At 44.3% G+C, this 15,115-nt stretch overlaps 1 protein-coding gene across 1 annotated transcript in view; it reads left to right on the top strand.

Annotated features, from left to right (window-relative positions):
• Positions 1 to 15,115, top strand: part of CC2D2A (coiled-coil and C2 domain containing 2A) — a gene marked incomplete at its 3' end in the record, with an annotated part of 71,725 nt that overhangs the window by 16,122 nt on the left and 40,488 nt on the right. The window contains exons 6-10 of the mRNA XM_080928434.1: positions 68 to 230; positions 2,050 to 2,186; positions 2,899 to 3,030; positions 9,747 to 9,956; positions 11,188 to 11,294. Coding sequence (XP_080784560.1) covers positions 68 to 230; positions 2,050 to 2,186; positions 2,899 to 3,030; positions 9,747 to 9,956; positions 11,188 to 11,294 — 749 coding nt within the window. The remainder of the gene's footprint in view (positions 1 to 67; positions 231 to 2,049; positions 2,187 to 2,898; positions 3,031 to 9,746; positions 9,957 to 11,187; positions 11,295 to 15,115) is intronic.

The following is a 15,115-nucleotide window of genomic DNA, read 5'->3' as shown; positions in this document are numbered from 1 at the left end:
ATTCTCTTCCCGGGTCGGCTAAGAGTCTTGGCGTGACTGTCTCTTGTTGCTTTTCAATGCTGTGTAGGAAGAGGAAGAGCTGCTTGATGGTGAGGATGCCGAAGACTTCCTGTTGGGCTTGGATCCCACAGCCCATGACTTTGTGGCGGTCAGAGCTGCAGAGTACAAGAGTGCCCACATTCAGCTGCAGAAGGAGAAAGAAACCCTCTTCACGCCTAGTCGCCTGACAGGTACTCGCTCTTCCTGTGCTCAGCACTGACATTTTTCCTGAAAATAAAATATGCCTGACCTATAAGGACCGCCCTTCCCAGAGCTGATTCTAGGTTTGAATAGGATTGACTAATTTAAAATGATCTTTGGGAGCTGGGGAGATGCCCCAGTGGATAAAATGCTGGCTGTGGAAGCTAGACGACCTGAGTAGGAACCCCTGGCATCCGCGTGGAAAGCTGGTGTGGAAGCTCCTTCCTGTAATTCCAGTGCCAGGGATGGAAGACAGTTCGATCCCTGGAGCTGCCTAGCCAGTTGAGCTCTAGATTCCGTGAGATTCGATCTTGCTAACTTGTGGACACGCATACACCTGCTCTGTGGCCAGCAGGAGTCAGAGAACAGACTGCAACCGAAACAGGATCCCTCATGCCCAGGTGTCTTGGCGGAAGAAGGAAGGAATAAAGGTCGAGTACACAAAGGAGATAATATGGGTGAAGGGCCTGGTGTGATGACCGGACCCCATGGCTTCTGTCCCATTGTATTCTGTTGCTATTGTAGACAGCAGTGGCTTTTAAAGGAGCACAGGCTTACCCAGGGGTGCAGCAAAAGCACCTGTCTAATCTAATTTTGCTGTCACAGTAGTGTGTCTGTGACAAAAAAATATTATATATATATATAGATAGATAGATATACACACACATACACACACACACACACACACACACACACACACACAAACACACATCAGTGAGCAGTCAAAACTATTTTAACAGAAACCTAGACACCACAAGAGTACCCCTGCCCTGGTGTTTTAGTCTGCTGAATGAAGACTGATAAAGATGTATGTCTGATGGTTTCTGAGGACCAGAGGAGAGTTTTCTAGGGACAGGGCTATTTCTGGTTGCAAGGGGTGAGTATCTAGGAAATATGGTGTCTGATGGCCATACACAGAGAAGACAGCATGGTCAGGTGCTTAGCATCATCCAGAATGATATAACAATGAACTGTATGTATTTACGCCCCCCCCAAGCCATCTTTCCCACTAGTCCCCTCCACAGCAATGGGCCTCACAGTCTTGACAGGACCTAAACTCTGCTGGAGCCCCTCCTCCAGCACAGAGCCCCAAGCTCCTCCCTGCAGCCTGAATAGTTCTCTTTGCTACTCGATGACCCCTCCTGCTACACCACTCTGGAAGCAAGCTTGTCTCCCAACATGCACAGCCTTCAGTACAGTGGTAACTGAGGGTAGGGGTGCATCCTGAGAGAGGTCACTAGGTGAGTTTATTGTTGAGTGAACCTCATCCAGTATACTCTGTGTACCCAGGTGGTGCACCCTCATATACATCTGACTTGTGTTCATATCACGTGGCTCTGAGGACACGACCCGCATAGCATGTCACCATGCTGATGTTGTAGGAATTCAATGCTAAGCCCAGGGACACCTGTAATAGAAAGCTTTGAGCTGCAGTGTAATCTCAGTTCACTGTGGGCAGAACACTGCCCGTGGAGCCACTGTGCGGTTCATGTGAATGTGAACTCTTGCTCGCAGGGTCCCTCCTTCTGCCTAGCACATCCACCTCTCCGCACTGGGGCTGCCTGGTGCCTGACCCTAAGCAGACTTCGTTTTGTATCTTGAGTTCACCTCTCCCCTCCCTGTGTTTCCATCAACTCTGTGTCTCTTCATCAGAAGCCACTCAAGAGCAGTGGTTCTCAACCTCCCCAAGGCTAGGGATCCTTTAATACGGTTCCTCGTGCTGTGGTGACCACCAAACATGTTATTTTCATTGCTACTTTGTAACCGTAATTTTGCTATTGTTTTTGCATTTATTTGTGAACTACCTAGTGCCAACCTATAAAAAGCTTCCTGAGAACACACAGCCCAGATACCTGGAGGATGAAGGGCTCTACATCGGGGCAAGACCGGAGGTGGCGCGCACCAATGAGAACATCATGGAGAACCGACTGCTGAGACAGGAGCCTGTGAGTGGGGACTGCATTCTCCAGAGGAGCCCGGCACCTCACACCATACACTGGACTCGTTCCTCTGTAGAGTCGGAACAGACTCTGCAGAGGGTTCCTTCTAGTTTTGTTTTCTGTCTTTGTCTCTCAGTGCATTCTGAGAGCCCAAACAGTCTCAGCTGCTCAGAACATATCTCCTGCAAACTAGACGCTGACATTTCCCAGGTCCGCCAATTTTTAATTGTCAACATGGAGAATGATTTCAACATTGTGTTGCCTTTAAATCTTTAGCAAAGAGAACATAAGATTCTTGTTAAGCATTCGATTTCTTGTCTTTCCCCTCCCCCACACCTTAGTTTTTATTTTGTTTGTTTGGTTTACTTTGTTCTGTTTCTCCAGAGGGTGTTTCTATGTATAGCCCTTGCTGTCTTGATGCTGTCATGGAACTCCCTCTGTAGACCAGGCTGGCCTTGAACTTAGAGATCTCCCAGCCTCTGTTCACCAAGAGCTGGGATTAAAAGGATGTGTTACTCTTGCTGACCGACTTACTTGTCTTAAAAGTAACTTAAAGTGGAGGGTCAATTTCATGCAGACAAAAACTTAAAGTTCTTTGAGGGCCCAAGGTAACACATGAAATATGTAACCAACACAGAAATTGTCTGCAAATGTTTTCCGAGATGTTTTCTGCCTGAATATAAACAAAATGCAGTCCTTCTCTCTGCTTGACCCACAGGGCAGGAAGTGGTTTGGAGATGATGGCAGAATCCTGGCACTTCCCAGCCCCATCAAGACATTTCCCTCCAGGCCATCACTGTCCACACGAGAGCAAAGCCCCAAGGCTGAACTGGAGACTTTGTATAAGAAGGTACAGGGGCCCTCTTTGCTTTAATCCCTTGTTAATATGTGAAATCAAAGTTACTCTGCTCAATCAATAGCTTAAGCTGAGTTTATTACTTCTACTGAGCTTGTTTTTTTCTAAATAAGTCACCATCTCACAAGGAGCCCAAATGGCAATCATGTGAGTGAGCTGAGATTCACATTTCTTTTGCCCCTTCATATCTCTTTACTAGTCACACGTGCTGGAAAACTATTCTTCCTTCTCTTTTTTTATGATCTAAGGGAGGTTTGCTGTTCTTTCCCTCACTCATCTGAAGCTCTCTGTCAAAGTGCCGGATTGGGGTCCTTGATTTACTTCTTATGCAGTGAACTGGGTCCTCGATCTCTTTCTGTGTCTTGGTTCTTTTGTCTATAGAGTGGGATTAGCAATAGTGTCTTCCTTCTAGAGATTCTGTGCAAACAAAACGAGATAATATGTGCTACTATGACAAAATGCCTCGGAGATTTATTAAGAAAAGACATTTATTTATCTCCCAGTCCTGGGGGTTCAAGAGCATGGTGCCAACAACTGCTCAGATACACTGGGAGCCTCAGGGAAGCTGCCATCACATGATGGGAATATGTGTAAGAAAACTCATGTGGTGATAACGGAAGCCATAGAGACAAATTAAAATGGCAAGACCTGTTTTATAACAACTCATCTCCTGAGAACTGGTCCACTCCTTGGGACCAGCATTAATCCCTTCAGAGGACAGTGCCACCGTAGTCAAGCCACCATCTGCCACCTGTTAAATTTATACTGTGTCAACAAGCAACGATAGTCCAGGGACCAAACTTCCAGCATTCCAGACTCTGAGGCACAGGCATCAGACATCATTTCTAGTCTGTAGTGTCTGCACCGATTACATCAAACAGAATGGGCAGATGACGACCGCTCTGGAAACGGAGGGGTGAGCAGAGAAGACAAGGCCCCACTCCATTTGTCTGCACAGACATATACTCTCTGCTGTGCGACTCTGGGCGATCCTGTTGCTCTCTGGTCTCACCTTCATTAAAAAGTAGGAATGATAATAATGTCTATGACCCCCTGGGTCCGTGTGAGGGACGAGATGACTATTGAGCTGATTCTTTTTGAATGCCAAACTTCTATAAAATAGGTTTTACAGGCAGGTGCTAACGAATGGCTGGCTTGTGCTGAAGGGTGGTCCTGGAAGCAGGTTTACACGTAGGTCCCAGACAGGGGGATTTATCAACTGCTTGTCACAAAACAATGACACATGATAGAATTAGTAATCAAGACAACATGAACGTATACCTAACCTATGACTTTTAACCCATCAGTCCATCTATTCATCCAGGCAGCTATCTAACGCATGAAACACTAGTATAATGAAGAAGTGAATTATGGATAAAACTAGAAAACTTGGATGGTGAATAGAAAAGGGGTCTTTGGGAGCCAGTGAATCTATCCCTTAGCAAACTTAAGGGATTAGATTGTCAGTTGTGCCAAGAGTAAAACTGGCCAAGAGAATGCTATCAGGACATAAAACCAGATGGTCCTATTCCATCTCAGGTGGGTGAGCTTCCCCCTCTAGACACAACCTGAGCCCACTAAAACTATTTGATGACTTTAACATCACGAAGTGCCGAGGAAATTGTACCAGTCTCCCAATCTGAGCGAGGCAATCCTGCAATGGTGGCTCTCCTCTCAGGTGTTCTGTCCCTAGGTTGTGTGGGTTGACAGTTAAAAACTAACGAGGACAACAAATAAACACCGTGTGTTTCTCTCACCTCCAGCATGACATTTGAAGAATGTGTGCATTGTAGAATGGTAGAGTCTGCCATGATTGATTACCTCCTGGTTTGTTTTTGTGTGCTGCTAATAAGCCACCATCAAAACACCATATTGCTCAAGAGACCCCTTGATACTGAGTCTTCCTGGCTCTACATATCCTCTGACTAACACTTTCCTGTCCCCTCACCTCGACTGATGCAGTACTCTTGACAGTGGCCTCAAACATGGGAAGAATCTCACTGGCTATCAAATGGATGAATAAATAAAGAAAATGTGATAGATACACACACTGACTATGTTAGTCAGCTTTCTTCACTTTAACAGAATGTCTGAAGTAGTCAGCTTAAGAGGAGAAAGAACTAGGCATGGTAGCACACTCTCAATCTTAGCACTTAAGAGGCAGAGGCAGGCAGCTCTTTGTGAGAGTAAGACCAGTCTGGTCTACAAAGCTAGCTCCCAGTCAGCAAAGGCTATAGAGAGAGACCGTGCCTCAAACAACAGCAAAATGCTGTGCCAAGGTATATCCAGAAATGTCTTTTTTTTCTAGTCCACTCTTGGACTCAGCCATCTCTTGTGCTTGTCTTGGGCCCTGGCTTTGTTTTATCAGATGATAGAAATAAAGCCCCACTACTGGATCAGGAGTGAAGAATCATTCTGGCCTTTAAAAGACTCTTGGTGCTCACACTGAGAGTCCCCAACTCTGATGCTCACTCAACCCAGCAGGAACTAAATATCACTCAATAAAGCCATTCTCCTGGACCATCAAGCCCAACAATGGATGTGTGTTGCTTAAAAGCAGAATGCTGTGCAGCTTCCGAGCTGAAATGAGTCTACCAATGACGAAGGAATGAAAACAGGTGACCAAACACACGCTTAAACTTCAAAAAGATATACAACTTAACACGTTTTAGGGGAGGATGAGTCCGATTCTAAAACTTAAAAATACCAAATAGAACAAAACATAATAGAAAATGTAGATTTCCCAATGATGGTAGCAAAGTGGGCTAGTCACGGAAGAACAAGCTGGTAGCTGCTGGGCTATTTCCTTCCACCTTTCCCTTCAGTGTTGTTCTGGCTTTAACTGGAAGTCTGATATCTACTATGTTGTACTAAGTTTTAGGAATCCAAAGGCTGCAATGTCCAAAGTTGCCCTGAGTCTTCTTTGTGTCCCATATGAGTGACAGAAAAGGAGCCAGAGGCTAAAGGTACGATGTTGGGTAGGGACTGCCTGCTATGCCGGTTTTAGGAAATTACAAGAAAACCACCCTCTTTGCTGGTTACTGCTTAATAAAATGTAGCACTTGCCCTTCCTGCTCTTCTTCCCACTTTTTTACAGGAAGTCTGAATTGGTTGCAAATAACAGAAACCCAGTGCAAACCAGTCCCCAAACTGAGACTAAATTATAAAACTGAAAGAGGAGGCAAAGGAAGTACAGCCAAAGACTAGAACTTGGACTGGGTGCTGAAAGAATCTCAGTCTCTCTCTCTCTCTCTCTCTCTCTCTCTCTCTCTCTCTCTCTCTCTCTCTCTCCTCTCCCATCACCTCGCTCTCATCTCTACTCTTTCCCCTCTCTCTCTCCTCCTCCTCTCCTCACATCTCCTTCCTCTCCCTCCTCTCTCCCTCTCTTCTCCTCTCTCCTCTTTTCACTTCCTCCTTTCCTCCCTTTCCCTCCTTTCTTCCCTCCCTCCCTCTCTCTCTCTCTTTATCCCTCCCACTTTCCTCTGACTCTATTTGCCTTTTGCAGGATTCTCCATATGTTGAGATAGGTGTGTGTGTGAGGGGGGGTAGAGAGAGAGGGAGAGAGAGGGGGGGGGAGATTCTTGATGGCCTAGCTCAAGAAAAAAAGGATGACATTATCTCCATCTCACTCTATCTAAAGACAAATAACATTCAGTTGTAAAGGAATCATATACCCACCCAAGCCATTATCCAGGCAATATGGCATGGTCCCTGAAAAGGGAAAATGAGAATGGTCTCCAAGGAGACCTGAAAAAGAAGATGTGGCATTTGCCTGAGGCACTGCACTTGATAGAAACTTATTTTTATCCTTTCGGTGATATATAGATCAGACATCCCTTTTAGCTTCTGCTGAGAAAACCAGTAGATCACCCACCAACGCCTCCTCTTAGTCTTGCTTTTTAGTTTTCAAGTAAAGAATGAGGAATCATATCAACTTAACAACCTGAAATGCACTCTGGGAATACTCTCCTTGGGAGAAATCGTTGCTGTTTCTTTCATGAAGGTTCTTGGTTTCTAAGAAATGTAAGCAGATGGAAGGAGACAAGATCCAGGGTTTCTTCTACCTGAAGCAGGGAGGGTTGGGCATCCTGAATGTCTGAGCTTAGCCCTGAAGGTAAAGAGACCAGCAGTAGTTACTGGAGGATGAGCTCATCCTGAGCTGGGAGAGGAATGCTGGGTAAAAGTGCCCCAGGCAACATTGGGAGTGCAAGGCAACCTTCTACCGCAGGCTCTTACTCATCCCAAGAATACAGGCTGGAGCCTGAGAACCACACCCTGAGAGTCTATAACTCTGGAAACTCCCATGGAGAAGGGAGAGTGGGACAGGACTCAGCTAGAGAGGAAACGCCCATCGCACCTGTGGTTGGCATTTAAGCTACACTGAAGTTATTTTAATTAACGCAGATTATCTGAGTAGCCATAGGGATGTGTGAATTTCATTGCCACCTCTCATTTCCATCCGTGTTTTCCAGATTTACAGACAGTTAATGCAGCAACCACTGACTGAAGTCAGGAAGGATTGCTTTAAGACCAGTTGCTCGATTCTTTTGCTGGAAGGAGCTTTGGAAACTATTTGTGTTAACTTCAAAATTACAAGGTTGTGTGGCATAAATGTTTTATATGCAAGTTATGAGGCTAAATGGATGCTGTAGAAACCCTAAGACAGAGCTGGTGCCCCGCCCTGCATCACCTCTGGGCAAGACGATCAGTACTTGAAATCCTTTCGCATGTCTCAGGTAGGGAAGCTGGATTGGGATCAGAAGTCCCAAGTCTACCTTGACTTTGCTTGGGGAACCTTGAGCAAATTTCTGCGTATCTCTGGGCCTCTCTGTATCTTCATCTGCAGATATGGTAGACTGAGGAGAAATGCTTAGTTGGCCTTTGTCCATCACGTAGAGCCTTCTAGCACACTGCATGCATCATCCTCTTTATTCAACAGTGACTGGCGGGTATTTGCAGTCCACTGAAGTCCAGAATCAAGTAGCAACCAATTTAGAGGAGACAAAAAAAAAAAAAAAAAAAAAAAAAAAAAAAAAAAAAAAAACAGTACCTGGTGGGAGGAGGCTTGGAATGTGCAGAAGAGGAGATTCTGGCCTTAGAGCGCCATGATTATAATGCTATTCCACAGCTAAAGGAGAGAAGGAGCTCTATGCTTTTGTGTGGGGGGGGGGGGGGTTGTCTGGCTTTGCAATCATTATTGTCAGCACAGTTTTCTGCATTTGTATTTGTGGTAAAGTGCGCTCACATGAGCCTTCATTTGCTGGTAAAATCTGTTGTGCTCTTGCTTCTTTGTACTGGAATTCGAAGAAAGAACATATGACCTTTAGCCAGGCAGTTTTTACCCAGTCAGTTCTACGCGCTTCTTCTGGATGAGCAAATACATATAGTATTGGTGTATATTTAGGATTGAGTTTCTTATGGGACCTAATATGGTGTGTCCTACATTTAACTACTGAGACATTCAGATTCTGCTTTAAATGACATTCAGCTTATCTTTAATGAGAAGCCACACTAACTTTTTATTTATTTTTGACAATGCCCAACATGCATGCAATGAATTACGTCCATGCTTTGTTAACCCTGTTTTATCCCACTCCTGAACAACCCGACTTCCTCCCACTAGTCCCCTTCCTTTCATCAAACCTTATTTTTAAACATCCTTATAAAACTGATTGTGTGTCTTAAAAATATCACAATCTCAAATAGGAAGACATTAGCTATTCCTTGGAAATTTCCCAAACCTATCTTAGCCTGTGTTCCAGTAACCGCTGGTGGTCTCCTAGGTTCAGGTTCAGCTCAGTCGAGCATGAACTGTTTCCATGGTGCAAGGTAAAACAGAATCCCTAAGATGCCACCTCTCTTCCCGCTAAGAGGAAGACCCCCTCCTTTGCCTTTTGCTCTTTTTTTTTTTGTCTGTTGTGGTTTGCATATGAACTGTGCTCCACCAAATGGAGCACTCCCACTTCACTGAGCTTGCTTTGAGAGTTTCTGGAAACCACACTGTCTCTGAGGCTCTGTATCTTCACTTGTAAAGACAAGAAGCTGAGGGAGAGTTATTTGGCATGTTGTGGCTCGATAGACATGCTCCCAAATTCCTCATATGTATCATCTCATTTATTCAACAATGAATAAATCATAGAATTCATCTGTGCTGAAAGCACTGGGTACTCTGTCGTAAAGCACTGGGTACTCTCTCTCACAGCACTTGGTACTCTGTCGTAAAGCACTGAGTACTCTGTCGTAAAGCACTGGGTACTCTATCCTAAAGCACATGATACTCTGTCGTAAAGCACTGGGTACTCTGTCTTAGAATAGCACACCCTGTCTCTGATGAAGAGAGGAATATAAACACAAAATCAGGGATGCTCCGAACTTCCGTAAACAGTGGTGACTCATAGGAAATATTTTGGAGAGATTCTAGAAGGAAAACAGTCTTATTTGATACACTCCACAGCAAGAAATTCCCTTCCTGTTTTCTGCACACAGGGCTCAGCCTTCCCCCACCTCTCTCCCTACATTATTCACCGCGCTACAAATTTGTAAATCTTAGTTAGAACAGAGGGCATCTGTGATCCAAATATTCAAGGTCATCAGCTGCAAAACACAAGACTTCAGAAAACAAGGAAGTCTACACGTAAAAGATCCATGATAGTTCGCATCTAGCAGTCTTTCCTTTGAGGACAAGACACTCAGTCTGCTTTCTTTGGCAGGCAGAGAAATATGTCCACAGTAGACAGCATATGATCGGATCTGGAGACCCTCCAGGAAATTTCCAACTGGACATCGATATTTCGGGCTTAATCTTCACTCATCATCCCTGTTTCAGCCGAGAGCACGTCTTGGCATCCAAGCTGGCCCAGCTATATGACCAGTACCTTGCAAGACAGCAAAGAAACAAGACAAAATTTCTTACAGATAAGGTACTTGCTTTCTCCATGCTTGTCATTGATGGGGCTGGTTACTAACCTACTGGGGAATGCTTCCAACATCGAATGTTTCTGTCCTCACTTCACATGTTCTCTGTCCAGAGTGTGTGACACTCTCCTACCTAGAGGCAAAAGGTGTCTTACTTCCTCTTCCTGTTGCTGTGCTAAAATGCCCTGACAAAAGCAACTTGAAGAAGAAAGGGTTTATTTTGGCTCACAGGTCAAGATAAGGTCCATCACCCTGAGAAGGAGGCGGAGCTTGAAGCAGCTTACCTCGTCCGTCATTAGGGACAGAGAATGACAAACGAGCATTGTATTGCTCGACCATTTTTCCACGTTATATAGTTCAGGATCTCTACCCAAGAAATGGTGCTGCCCCACAGAAGGTTCTCCCATCTCCAGTGAAGTCAGTGACGATACTCCCTCACATGCATGCCCAGATGCCCATCTCTGAGAGGATTCTAACTACTACAGGAGCTTATAGACAGTTTGCAATTAATAAGCCCAAATTCTGCAGCATGCATTTATTTCCCTTACAGAGGGAGACTTGTGTGTCCTACAAGTGGTTCCATCCGTGAGACGGGCACATCATGTGACACGAAGTTATTAGTTAATGAAGTGATCTCAGATCCAATAGTGTGGGTAGCTTGGGAACATGTCTGTTCATGGAGACTGTCTGGTTTTGTGTAAACTCTTTCCATAGGGTAGCACTCTAACACAGGCCAGCAGCTTCCACTGGTATAGAGGAATGGCTACCCCTTGGATTCACTTCTAGTGTGATATTATCCTGTGGGACGTCTACTGGCCATGATGACTTCAGATAACATGGTCTCAACTATAAAACCTTACTGTCTACGCAAGTGGCTACCCTATAATATCTCCTCCAGCCTTGTGATTTCTTTATATCAAAAGAATACTATTTTGTGTTAAGATCCCAGGAGGACCCGCTGCTATCTTTGAAAGTAAACTTGTTTCTAAGACACTTAGTAAAATGTATATCTCTAGTGAGCAGTCTGATTACCCCGCTCCCAGAGCAAAGATGGATAAACGTTGTTCCATAGAGTTCCAGATTCAGAAAAACAGAATCTTTGTCAATATCAGCTTTGGTGCTTTTGGTGAAAGTCTGAAGTTTGCTGGAGCTTTGAGCATTCACAGTAGAGCTCTGGCTTTACAACTCAGGGTTAAAGGGTTTCTAACATAAAACTTCTATTCCTATCATGTTAAGCTTCAAGCACTAAGAAAAGCTGTTCAGACCAGTCTTAACCCAGAGAAACCTCATCAGTCTCTTGACACAACCCAGAAAACCATCAATGAGTATAAATCTGAAATTCGGTGAGTAAAGCTTTCAAGGACTCCCCTCGTTACCTGTTAGACATGAGCTTACAGTTCATATTTCCAGACTTTTGAAAATGCATTGAATTCATGTGGAATTCTGCCAAATGAAACAGTGATATTGGTAATTTGACATATGAGTGCAGCTCAATTATCAATGAATCAAGGAAGACACAGGGCTCTTAAGCCCTACCTACCTACCCTTTACCTATGAACTGTTGGCTATACATAGATTCTGAGAGAAGACGGAATCACTGTCTTTGGTTGTGGACCCACAGCTGAAGCCACCAGGTTCTAACAGATACCTCCAAGCTCACTGTCACACAGATTGTCCTGGTTGATCTTGGAGGGTCACAGATGTCATTTATGGGGAGGGTTCAGGGTGAACAGGGGCCGTAGGAAGGTAAAAAGGGTAAGACAAAAGTGTATATATGTGAAGTTATTAAAATAATTTAAAAAATTAGTATAGCACAAAAAGATGCTCACCAGCTGGAACAGAGAGTTCCAGGGGTATATACTCTACAGAGCCACAAGCCTGTGTCACAGGGAGACAAATGCCATGATGTGTAGCATTATTCACAAAAGTGAGATCTAGAAATAACCCAGTGCTACCAGGATCACATATGGGTAGACACGGATGTCTGTTCCACAGTTTAAGATAGATATGTCTGAAAGCAGTGTTCAATGATAAACCCATCCACCATAGGCTGCTTGTTATAGTGTGGCCTGCGAAAGCACATGAACAATACCGTCTCGGGTCATATATCTGTGCTATGGACAATAAAGGTACCCATCCCATTCTTTATCCTGGGAGGGAGAGAAAGGGTGTGATTGTGGCAGGGGGAGGGCAGCCTTCAGTTGTAATATCATTGAAAAGAATCCAGAGTAATTGAGAGAAGATGTCAGCATCTTGTTCAGTATCTACTTTTCCATTTCTTTGAGTTATTCATAATTTTTAAATTTGAAATGTAAAGACCTAATATTTGCTCCTAAAAAGGAAGTATAGAATATGAATGGGGGTTCTATGTGCACATTTTGTTATTTTGAGGAATCCTTGCTTATTCCCTTCTGTCACCTGCTTATGTGCCCATGTCTAAGCCCTTTTCTTCTCACCACACATCTATGTAACTATCATTCAAAGACCACCACTTATTCTATAGATTTACTATAGAATATAAAGTCCCCAAGTGACAGGCATTGCTCAGATAATTTTTAAATTGTACAATAATTAAAATCCCTGTGTGTTAGTGTGTGGGTATTTTTACAGAACCAATTTTTAGAAAAGAAAACAGTAATCATGGAGTCTCAATGTGTGCTTATCTTTCTCTGATCTAGGCATGAGTTGGAAATTCTTCTCGCAAAGTGAGAATTAGTGCAGTTTGTATACTGGAAAAGAATAAAAAGCCTGCTTAAAATGTAAAGTATCATTTTTATTTTACAGTTATGGTGGATGTTCGGCAAGGCCTTTCTCATTATGTAGACAAGCCTGGTGTCACATTTGTGGCAGTCCTCCTGCCTCAGCCTCTCAAATCCTAGAGTTACAGGCATACATGGTCCTAAATATATTTTGTATATTTAAAACATAGCCTCTATATGAGGATAGTTTTAGTTTCAGTCTAGAGTAAGTATGAAAACAGTAATGGGCTTGAGAGAGACAGGTACAGAGAGAGGAATAAGAGGAGAGAAAGAAGACAGGGAAGGAGACAGAGACACACAGAGAAGTGGGGGAGGGGAAAGAGACAGAGAGAAGAGAGACAATCACGGTTTTCCCTGGAACTGTACAAAGGAATCACTTTGGAAAGCAGCTGAACTGTACATGAAGCAGACTCACAGGCACAGACCCTTACAGTTACTCCCCATGACAGCAGAGCATTGACATAGACGAGGCAGTTTTTAGAAAAAGAAGCTCAGCCCTTTGAGTTTTCACTAAGAGAAACTAACCTTGGGTAGATCGCTTGTTTAGTACACCTTTTCTGTAGTCCCCTGAAACCAGCTCATCACCCCCCCCCAATTCCCTGTGATTTCCCCAGCCTGACATCTGTTGAGCCCCTAGTTGGAATGGTTGACTTTAGGGACCAGCACCCCTTGAAACATTTCAACACTTGAGTTTTTAAATCAGCATCATGGGACTCTGGGTGATCCCATGAACAAGAGCCAGAATGTATAAGGCAGGACCATGGATGCCGGGTGATGTGGGGAGAGACTTTAACTCTCTACTGGGGCTTCACACTGGATGTGCTCTCTCTTGAGTAAGAATTTAAGGACTACAGAAGCCATCCACCTGCACTTCTGTATCACACGTCTATCTGTGGCCAAACTTCTGGAAAGCATTCACATCTGTACCATCTCTGCCTCCACTCACCCTGCCATCTTCCTGCAGCCCTCTCTGCTCCTGGACACTGGCTCTCAGCGGCACACATTTCCTATTGAGAAAGCTCTTCCCTGGTGACATAGTTGTCCTTATTGTCCTTGGTCCAGTCTGCCTCTTTAATCTAGCAAATACAACTACAAAGTGTCCCAGGTGCTGTCGTCTTAACCCTTTAAAAATTGTGTTCTCCCCTAATTGGCATCCTCTCCTGCTGATTAACACAGAGGTCAGTGCCTCTGCAAGCTTTATCTTAGACCTGGATACCCCAACTGCTTTGTAAACTCCACCCACCAACACAAGACTGCAGGAGTACTACCCAGAACCCTACTCAAGAATCACCCTTCTCTCTTCCTCTGTGGCTCTGCCATCATTCTAAGGAAATGTTCTTCTGGAATACTTTGCTTATTTAATGCATGTGGAAATTACTTTTGTTGCTAAGAAAAGTCTTCAGCGTTTCTGAGAAATTGTTTCGTTGGGAACTGCAAAAGGACGTAGAAAAACTTCTGAAGGTATTAACTCAGTAAATCAATGTGATATTTCAGTTTTTAAAAATAAGGCAGGGGGCCGAGCAGTGATGGTGCACACCTTTAATTACAGTACTTGGGAGGTGGAGGCGGGCTGATCTCTGAGTTTGAGGCCAACCTGGTCTATTGAACGAGTTTCAGGACAGCCACGGCTGCACAGAGAAACCCCGTCTCAAACAATTAAGTAAATAAACAAACAGGAAGTAGCAGATAATGGGCTAAAGGAGGACCAGATGATCTGACAGTGACAGTTGACTTCTGTAGGATGGTGGCCAGGCTAGGATACACACACACCATGTGTGATAACTTATCCTCCCAGAAATCCTGAAAAGTAACTTGTTACCAAGCCTATTTCACGGATGAGCACGGAGAAGTAACTTAGCTTATCCAAGGCTAGCTAGTGGGTGCCAAAGCAGAATTCACGCAAGGATGCCACTCCTTTGCTTCCTAAGGACATCAGAGATTCCTGAATCCTGGCCTCCAACAGTAGTTGTGATGCTTTGCCACCCCCTTATTCTATATACCACTAGGAAGCCAGATGTCCTCACTTCTCTGTGCTGTCTCTACAGCCCAAGTCAGTCCAAGTAGTATTGCATTCTAGGGCCTTCCCACGGCCAGGAGATGCTAATTGTCGCAGTGCCCTGCCCCCTTGGCTTTCTCAGGATGTTCTCAGAGGTCAGCACTGTGTCAGACATTGCCATTACTTATGAGAGTGTCCGTCTTCTGGGCTGTCCTGCAAGCTGTGTAAGCACAGAGAGCCTATACATCCTGGACCACACGTGATACCTGTTCAGAATGAACCCACTAGCTGATTTGTGCTGCATTAGAGTGGATTTGGAGTCTGGATTTGGCTTCCATTTGTGAAGAAGGTTTAATATATATCAGACGATCCCAAAACAGGTTATATAACTGAAATTTAAAAAAAAAAA

The sequence above is a fragment of the Micromys minutus genome, assembly GCF_963924665.1.
Source record: "Micromys minutus genome assembly, chromosome: 1".
Lineage (NCBI taxonomy): Eukaryota > Metazoa > Chordata > Mammalia > Rodentia > Muridae > Micromys > Micromys minutus.
Note: the sequence above shows the minus strand (reverse complement) of the source record. Positions and strands in the feature narration are given on the sequence as shown.